Consider the following 10,140-nt stretch of genomic DNA (forward strand, 5'->3'; position numbering starts at 1 on the left):
CCAATAGAGCATCTTTGGGATGTGGTGGAACGGGAGATTCGCATCATGGATGTGCAGCCGACAAATCTGCGGCACCTGGGGTACCTAATAAAGTGGCCGGTGAGTGTATACCATTACTCTGATTTGGAGCCATATTTGTAAATCACACGAATGGCATCACAAATATGTCAGAGGTTTAGGCTAGATCCACATGTTTTTGTTTCAAAATGCATATCTTTTGTTACAATTATGCCTAACGTCCGAACTAAAACTAATGCTTCAATCTTGTTGCACAGGTAACGTGTACTTGTGTATAATGATAATAAAGGCATTCTATTCTAGGCATTTTATTCTAATCTGGTGTTTCCAAGCCCCTAAAACAGAGACATTTGGAAAAGTATTTTAAACTTACACATCCATGATTTTTTAATAATAATAATAATAATAATGTATACTTTATTACTCAATTACAACTTACACTCTGTTGTTGTTACACACATTACACCTAAGCCTACGGTGTTGCTTGACATCAAAAGCGGTGTGCAAGAAAGCTGAAACGCGGAACCAGGGCAGGAGTTTGAGCTAGGTGGAAAGCTAATGCTAGCCAACCACCTGTCCCATCCATCCTACTTGCAAATGTCTGCTCAACAGACAACAAACCGGACTACAGCCAACTTCAACAAAACTTGCGAGTTCAAAGACTGCTGTGTTTTTGTGAAAATATGGCTGAACCACAGTGTACTGGACTCCGCTATCCAGCTACTAGGCCTGCTAGCCCCCCGAGCAGATAGAGATGCTGCTCTGTCGGGTAAGACTGGTGGAGGTGGCCAGTGCATATTTGTTAATACACACTGGTACAGAAATGTAAAATGTGAAACTACTGCTCACTGCTTGTGGAGTTTGTGACTGTTAAATGCAGACCATTCTAAATTTAACAAAGATTCACGGCTTAGTTTATACTCACTGTTTACATCCCACCAAGCGCTAACGCTACCAATGTGTTAGCTGAACTTCATGAAGGTATCAGTGAGCTCCAAAGCGCAAGCCCGGATGGACTACTTATTGTTGCTGGTGATTTCAACCAAGCAAATCTCAAGACCATTCTTATATTCTACCTTCCCCTCACAGTGAACCTAACTCACAATCAGTAAAAACAATCAGTGCTCTATTACAAGTCTACTTATGCCCTTGTAGCAAACCAGGGAAAACAGGCCAGCCAATGCGGCACAAAGACCAGGTCCATAGGCTTAAGATCTAAAAGAGCTGCCAGCAGACTACCTACCTAGACATACACTCACCTATAGGATTATTAGGAACACCATGCTAATACATTATGTAGAAATGTTGGCCCATATTGATAGGATAGCATCTTGCAGTTGATGGAGATTTGTGGGATGCACATCCAGGGCACGAAGCTCTCGTTCCACCACATCCCAAAGATGCGCTATTGAGTTGAGATCTGATGACTGTGGGGGCCATTTTGGTACTGTTAACTCATTATCATTTTCAAGAAACCAATTTTAAATGATCTGAGCTTTGTGACATGGTGCATTATCCTGCTGGAAGTAGCCATCAGAGGATGGGTACATGGTGGCCATAAAGGGATGATCATGGTCAGAAACAATGCTCAGGTAGGCCATTGCATTTAAACAATGCCCAACTGGCACTAAGGGGGCTAAAGTGTGCCAAGAAAACATCTTATTATTATTATTATTATTTCAGTCTTCTATCAGCTTGAATCAGTCGGCCCATTCTGCTCTGACCTTTAGCATCAACAAGGCATTTTCGCCCACAGGACTGCCGCATACTGGATGTTTTTTCCTTTTCACACCATTCTTTGTCAACCCTATAAATGGTTGTGCGGGAAAATCCCAGTAACTGAGCAGATTGTAAAATACTTAGACCGGCCCAACTGGCACCAACAACCAAGCAAAGCTCAAAATTGCTTAAATCACTTATCTTCCCATTCTGACATTCAGTTTGGAGTTTAGGAGATTGTCTTGACCAGGAACACACCAATAAATGCATTGAAGCAACTGCCATGTGATTGCTTGATTGGATAATTGCATTAATCATAAATTGAACATGTGTTCCTAATAGTCCTTTAGGTGAGTGTCGTCTGTCAATTGTACCAAAATAACGTATGTTTTGATTTGACACAAGTAAAATTTAGGTGGACTGGGTTTCTGTATGAGGAAATCCAGGCAACAGAAAGAGGTGAGGTATTAGATAAAACAGAACATTTACAGTGAGGAAAATAAGTATTTGAACACCCTGTTTTTATCCCTCCCACTCAGAAATCATTGAGGGGTCTGAAACTGTCATCGTAGGTGCATGTCCACTGTGAGAGACATAATCTTAAAAGAAAATTACAGAAATCCCAGTCTGAAATGAGCTGGGACCACTGTTTCCAAGGTTGCTGTTGGTAATGCACTAAGACGTCATGGTTTGAAATCATGCATGGGACGGAAGGTTCCCCTACTAAAACCAGCCAACCACCAGGAAGAAGAAGAATGATGAGTACCATCCCAAGAACACCATCCCTACTGTGAAGCATTGGGGTGGTAGCATCATGCTTTGGGGGTGTTTTTCTGCACATGGGACTGAGCGACTGCACTGTATTAAAGAGAGGATGACCGGGGCCATGTATTGCGAGATTTTGGGGAACCGCCTTTCCTAAGTTAGAGCATTGAAAATGAGTCGAGGCTGGGTCTTCCAACATTACAATGACCCGAAGGACACAGCCAGGATAACAAGGAGTGGCTCTTTAAGAAGCATATCAAGGTTCTGGCGTGGCCTAGCCAGTCTCCAGACCTAAACCCAATAGAGAATCTTTGGAGGGAGCTCAAACTCAGTGTTTCTCAGCGACAGCCCAGAAACCTGACTGATCTAGAGAAGATCTGTGTGGAGGAGTGGGCCAAAATCCCTTCTGCAGTGTGTGCAAACCTGGTTAAAAACTACAGGAAACGTTCAACCTCTGGAATTGCAAACAAAGACTACTTTACCAAATATTAACATTGATTTTCTCTGGTGTTCAAATACTTATTTGCAGCTGTATCATACAAATAAATAGTTAAAAAATCATACATTGGGATTTCTGGATTATTTTTTTTAGATTATGTCTCTCACAGTGGACATGCACCTACAATGACAATTTCCGACCACTCCAGGATTTCTAAGTGGGAGAACTTGCAAAATAGCAGGGTGTTCAAATACTTATTTTCCTCACTGTAATAGTTAAAATAGTTTTTGTTACATCACATTTTATTGATAAAAAAGAAAAAGACAGGAATTAAAAAGAGGGGCGGGTATGACACAGAACTGTACAGACCCAACCCTGTGGATGTTTAGATTATATGGTATGGATGCACATTTAATCATTCAGTTACTGAGATACCCCAAACAAGTTGATGTGACAACTTACCTGTGGTAGCTGAGGGGATTGTCTCCCAATCAGGCTCCACTTCCCATCTCGGATCCTGTAGCCACTGACCACTTTACCTGTGACAACAACACTCATCCAGGTTACCACTGCTACTGAAAAGGTTACCCTAAACTTAACTGCTAAATTCTCTGGTATGACTCACCAAGGTGGTGTGTGTGGGTCCTGAAGGCAAACGGGTAGATGGGATATGAAGTGTAATCACAGGCGATGTCTGCATTTGTAACTAACAAAGGAAAATATAATGATGATGTCAAGGCAGGCCCAATCTGTAATCACTGTAAAGCCCCATTTCTGCCCCTCCTGCCTTTTTATGCACTCCAAGAGCAACATTTGTTGCGGAACATGGGGACTCAGAGAGTTTGGGCGGATCGCACCAATTGGTGCTAGATCTCTTGATGTTTATTGTTTTCACCAATTACTTCATACTTCACCCATCTCCATGATGGGTCCTATAATAAGGTCCAGGAAGTTTGGACCGGGATACATGATAACCTATGTCGGATTGAAGGATAGCAGAATTATTTTCTCATGGAGATGGGTCAATCCTAAACAGAATGGATACGCGCATAGGAAGCTGGGTCCAGAATAGTTTAATGATAGCCAGACAAATTATTTTAAGGGGATGGAAGAAGGAAGGGGTGCCGTCAATCCAGGAGTGGGCATGTGAGAAAGCAGGGTGGTGGGGTTTGAAAAAAAAGTTGTATAAACAGTTAGCCAGTTTGGATGTTTATTCTAGAAAAAGGATAGAGTATATGACCTTTCCGGAGGGTTCCTAAGAAGCTTTGGGCTGGGGAGGGACGTGCTTATGCTGTTTCTTATTTATACATATGTTAATTTGGTTAATGGTTTGTTGTCTATTTTGTTGCTATATTGTTGAATGGTTTTGAATGTTGTAGTTACTGTGTCATCTTTCCTTAACTTTTGTCTGGGTGGGTGGTTCTTTCGGCTGAAAATAGACGGTGCTCTACTCTGCCTAAAGAATACTTACAACAGGCGCTGCAAAGAAAGGCTAGGAGAATTGTTAAAGATCCCTTAGACTGCCACCCCACCCGGGAATTGTATTTTTTATATGATGTCATGTGACAAATGAATTGATTGATTGGTAAATTATTCGTTGTTATCAACTCTATTTTGATGCAAATTAAGTGTGACGTTGCCATTTTGCCATTTTAAAGATAAGCAATGCTGATCATGATCAGAAATTGTACAGCAGCTTTGAAACAAACCTTTGTTGACAGTTATAATTTTCTCATTGGAAGAAAATAAATCTGGCACCAATGATGGCTTGGCCATGTTTTCCAGACAAGCCTTTTAGATTAATTAGATATTTTAGAGCTTGACAAATTTACATCTAATAAATTAAACATACCTCTTTTTCCTGGAAGGATAACTGTGTCCACAGACATTAGCAGGTATATTCCAGCAATGAATGGCTGCCTTGGAGAAGGGCACAAAGAGTCATAGTTATAGGCAGTAGAGTTTTGGTCACATTTTTATCAACAGAAAAGTTGATGCTTTTAAGTAAATACTTACGGTTTGGATGTCATTCTTAAGGTAAGTCCTGAGCAATCTCTATGGTGGTCTGGGGAACAAACCACAAACAATTACTATTACAACTATACCATCCAATTTGGTGTAACACACTAAGTTTAGCGTTATGCCTAGATTACGCCACACAACTTTCCAAATTGTCAGATTACTGAACTGTACACATTACGCATCTTGCCATCTTGTAATTGGTAGTCTTAAAGTCATTGTAGTTTCACACTACACGACTGACTAGCAAAAGATGCTCACACACTACACATTTTTAATCAGGCAAAATCCCGGGTGAGTATGTCTGGTCTCCAAACTATGCTTTGTCACGAAAACACACACAAGAAGTGACCAGGACCACACGCAATCTGAAGAATTTTCCTTGTTGTCATGCTTGTTGATGTTGTCGCTGGCACACGTGTTCATGAAAATATTCTATTTACACTTTTAAATCCTGTTATTTCTGCTAGGTACAACAAGAACAACTTTGGACCTCCAGTTCCTATAGTTACAGGCACCCCCTCCACCAGGTTTCCCCTCAAAACATGGCTCCCTGACAGACTCCCCCCACACGTCTAGACATGTAGCCTGCAGGGATGCATCAAAGACGCATTTCAGATATGTTTGAACAGCTCACACAGAATGCTTGACCACCGATTTACAAGCACTGATTTGCGGCCCTGTGTACACGTCTTTTCCAGAGTGTAATTAAGCTTTTAGGTTAAACTAAGAACACTTTCATCTGTTCTATAGTAATATCCTAAGCATTTATGAATTCAGGTCCATTTTATGAACCTAAACTAAAGTTATTGCCTACTGCCAGGCCCCAGGGGGCCTCCATGCCATGGACACCAATGCACAGAGCTTCAGAGAGCCGGAAATGACAGCAGGCAGGTAGGCGTCAGATCTGTGCAGAGCACCGGAACAAAAAGACACCGACACACTACTAACAGTAAGACAATGACATCCAAAACACTCTCAGGGGTTTCTGTAACTTAAAAATATTTTCTAAATAGCATATTAGTGTTTAAAAATACAAAAATAGCCAAAACACACAGAGCTGCCTAGCTGGTTATGGTTGCTCAGTAACACGAGGCGCAACCTGCAGCCAGGGACATGGAGATTGAAATAGAGCATTTCCTTAATTAATGATTTTCAAATTCATTAATTAATCCATTATTAAATAAAGGAACTAAAATAGGGCTGCATGATTATGTCCAAAATGCTACTCACGATTATTTTGATCAATATTGCGATCATGATTAATTATCACAATTATTTGTTGATTTTAACTAAAACAAATTTTATAGTCACATATAACACATCATAACTGCTTACATCCATATTGTGCTACATTCCTCTTATGTTGAAGTATGTATGTTGTGCATACATACAGCTGCAACACATGTAAATTAAAACTATCTGAAATAAATAGCCTAGGAAATATTATATATTAGGGCTGCACAATTAATCGAATTTTAATCACAATCAAATTTGCGTGATTGAGCAATTTGTTTTTTTTTAAGCGTCATTTCATAGAATGCTCCGGTTTCTTTTGCATTGCGCATCTACCGCGCCGTAAACTCCTGTCTGCTCATGTGCCAGTCAGAGTTGTTCCCTGCATTGCGCAGCTTAGTTGCTAGATGTAGACAGTCACAGAGGACAGAGAAAAGGAGGAAAATTCAGCAGTTAGCAGTCGGTTATACGTCGGTCTCAAGGTTTAACAGTTTACCAGTTAACGCAGAATTTTGACCCGCCTGTGTTGTTTTTTAGACTACAGCTGTGTGTCAACTACAACTACCAGTGCTAGTCGGTGCTAGTTAGCGTCTGTTAGCTGCTCCTCTAGGACGCACCGGTGCTAATGTCCTCGCATCCGCTGCAATGTTGTTATATGGCTATGGTTTAATTTTGCGTTACATGACCCATTTCTTTTGTAAAGACGCGCCTGTGTTGGATCTCTCCTCTTACTCTTTCTCGTCTTACGCAGCCCCGCCACACAGCGCCAGTCCACACTTCTGACATTTGTCTACAGTTTTCAGTTTTTATTAAAACAGCTGTGTATGAGGTGCAAACCTGTATTTGTACCAATGTTTCCATGGGTAACTGATAACTGAAACACTGGTACTCTCATGCTTAACAATATACAGCTGTGTTAATCATAATTAAAACTGTGGACAAAATGTCAGAAGTGTGGACGCTGTCGCCGCTCTGTCTTTGTTGCTGGGAGCCGTGGGGGCGGGGCTCTGCGGAGAGTAAGAGGAGGGATCCAAACACAGGCACGGCTTTACAGAAGAAAGGGGTCATGTAAGGCAACATTAAACAATATCAATATAAACAACATTGCTTCATTTGTGGAGTGGCAGTGGATGCGAGGACATTAGGTGCACTGGTGCGACTTAAGAAAAATGTTAGTCGCACCCTAGAGCCCTGTGAGCTAACAGTCACTATCTAGCACTGGTCACTGCTGTTGTCTGAAAAACAACACAGACAGGACAAAACGTTGCGTCTACTAGTAAACTGGTAAACCCTGTGATCTCCATATGACCGACTGCTATCTGTATCTATTTTCCCCACAAGTACTCTGTCCTTTGTGACTGTCTACATCTAGAAACTAAGCTGCACGGTGCAGGGAACAACTCTTCCTGGCACATGATCAAACAGTGGTTTACGGAGCGGTAGATTGGTTTTGCAAAAAAACTCGGAACGTCCTATGAAATAACGCATTTAAAATATCGTTCGATCACGCAAATTTGATCGTAGGAAGCCAAAACCGTGATCGTGATTAAAATTCGAGCAGCCCTAAACAAAAAAAAAGTTCCTAAATATCTTGAAGCACTATACAAACAAAATGTGTATTATTCCGTTTATTATTAACATTATTATTATTATTGTTATAAAGGTTATTATTATTAGTAGAAGTAGTAATAGTAATAGTAGTATTAACAACAGGCACAACAATGCTGATATGTAGTCTTTTTTACATGTTTCCCCACAACACAAGATTTGAAGAATTTGTATTCCACAAGTCCAAAACAGTTGGAGATCCATGACAGCACCTGAGGGTTTGGTGGATGCTAAACTACTATAACTATAATATCAGTATATACATGTTTTCTGTCATTTTGAAAGTGTAAATGATGTATACAATTGTCAAACTGTCATTTGATGCCTTTTGGAGATTTTTCCATCTTTTCTTGTCTTCTTTATGCACATTAATACAATTTTTTACCTGGCACGCCAGGTAATTGTGCCAAACTTTACAGCCCCAGTGTATAATATAATATGTATGAACATGAATATTCAGATAATATCAGAGTGTTTAAATATACTGTATCAGAAAGAAAATACTGCAGTTACAGCTGAGGAAAAAAATGTTTAAACAATATTTTGTTTTAGCTCGCAGACATAATGTTTACTAAGAATTGAAAGGAGAATTCTGACTTGCTTTTACACTCTTGAATTTTTCAAAACCTTTTAAGAATTAAGATGTTAGTACTTTAACTTCTATTAGGACTCACCTTTAAAAGCACTGACATCTCCATAATGGATCTGCAGCACAAAGTGGGACATTCCTGAATTTCTTCCAACTTTAAAACCAACATCTGATGAGATAACAGAGAGAAGACAGATGTTAGAAAAAGACATGAGACTACATGGAAACGTAAACAACTGAGGGACAAAAGATAGAAATGCAGTTTATAAACCTCATGCTTGTTACTCTTTTTTGCCTCATGTACTGTATTTTCAGTGGAACTACTGTAATTTCTACTTAGAGAAACATAGAGAAAAACTCTATGAAAACTATGAGCTGTGAGGTCTGTGGATTATGGGCAGAAACATGGTCCACACAACTATACAAACACAAGTAACAATGCCAAACTATCAAACTAGTCAGCCATAGTTCCTTTAAGCAGAAGTGAACACAAACAGGTCAGCTTTCTCTTGTTTTATGTTATAGTACACCTAGCCACAACACTCACACTGCAGATCGCAGTTGTTACGTTACAATTTTCAGATTACACATTCCAGCGCGCAATGATGAGCTACATCAATCTTGCGTTGCTCAAAGCATCTGAATTCTTGTACTTGTGTCAACCACGTTTCTGCCCTAAAGCACGGGTTCCCAAACTCTGTTGTGGTTTTATCTGCATCTTATGAACTAGGTGGCAACAGTCTGAATATAATCTATTGCAACGTTCAGAACATTTCACAGAATGTTTGCATTTTCTCAAATTATTTCAAAAGCAACTAACAAAGCACTCACAAGCAGGTGACAAAAATGGCAACAGCCCATGTCAAATCTCTCCAGAACCACTAAAGACAATCACTTCAGTACCCACTCAGTGTTTTCACTCACCAACAGATGACAACAAAGGCAAACTGTGTATACATAATAAGAGCCAACTTCAACAGACAGTTTCAGAACTACAATAGCAACTCAGTGATTTCAGCCAATTATTTCTAAAAGTATAAAATTAGAAATCAAGCTTTACCCACAGCAAAAAATACCGGGCTGGATATACACTCACCGGCCACTTTATTAGGTACCCCATGCTAGTAACGGGTTGGACCCCCTTTTGCCTTCAGAACTGCCTCAATTCTTCGTGCCATAGATTCAACAAGGTGCTGGAAGCATTCCTCAGGGAGTTTGGTCCATATTGACATGATGGCATCACACAGTTGCCGCAGATTTGTCGGCTGCACATCCATGATGCGAATCTCCCGTTCCACCACATCCCAAAGATGCTCTATTGGATTGAGATCTGGTGACTGTGGAGGCCATTTGAGTACAGCATTCTCATTGTCATGTTCAAGAAACCAGTCTGTGATGATTCCAGCTTTATGACATGGCGCATTATCCTGCTGAAAGTAGCCATCAGAAGTTGGGTACATTATGGTCATAAAGGGATGGACATGGTCAGCAACAATACTCAGGTAGGCTGTGGCGTTGCAACGATGCTCAATTGGTACCAAGGGGTCCAAAGAGTGCCACACCATGACACCACCACCACCAGCCTGAACCGTTGATACAAGGCAGGATGGATCCATGCTTTTATGTTGTAGACGCCAAATTCTGACCCTACAATCCGACTGTCGCAGCCAAATCGAGACTCATCAGACCAGGCAACGTTTTTCCAATCTTCTATTGTCCAATTTCGATGAGCCTGTGCAAATTGTAG

At 40.5% G+C, this 10,140-nt stretch overlaps 1 protein-coding gene across 3 annotated transcripts in view; it reads right to left on the minus strand.

The window, feature by feature from the left end:
- The window catches only part of pam (peptidylglycine alpha-amidating monooxygenase), an 89,079-nt gene that overhangs the window by 45,929 nt on the left and 33,010 nt on the right, over nt 1-10,140 (minus strand). For all 3 annotated transcript variants that reach the window (XM_034895507.1, XM_034895506.1, XM_034895508.1), the window contains 5 exons: nt 8,479-8,562; nt 4,958-5,006; nt 4,794-4,861; nt 3,567-3,647; nt 3,404-3,480 (listed from right to left, as the gene is read on the minus strand). In XM_034895507.1, the coding sequence (XP_034751398.1) occupies nt 3,404-3,480; nt 3,567-3,647; nt 4,794-4,861; nt 4,958-5,006; nt 8,479-8,562 (359 nt within the window). The remainder of the gene's footprint in view (nt 1-3,403; nt 3,481-3,566; nt 3,648-4,793; nt 4,862-4,957; nt 5,007-8,478; nt 8,563-10,140) is intronic.

Source organism: Etheostoma cragini, chromosome 16, assembly GCF_013103735.1.
Source record: "Etheostoma cragini isolate CJK2018 chromosome 16, CSU_Ecrag_1.0, whole genome shotgun sequence".
In the NCBI taxonomy this organism is placed as follows: Eukaryota; Metazoa; Chordata; class Actinopteri; order Perciformes; family Percidae; genus Etheostoma; species Etheostoma cragini.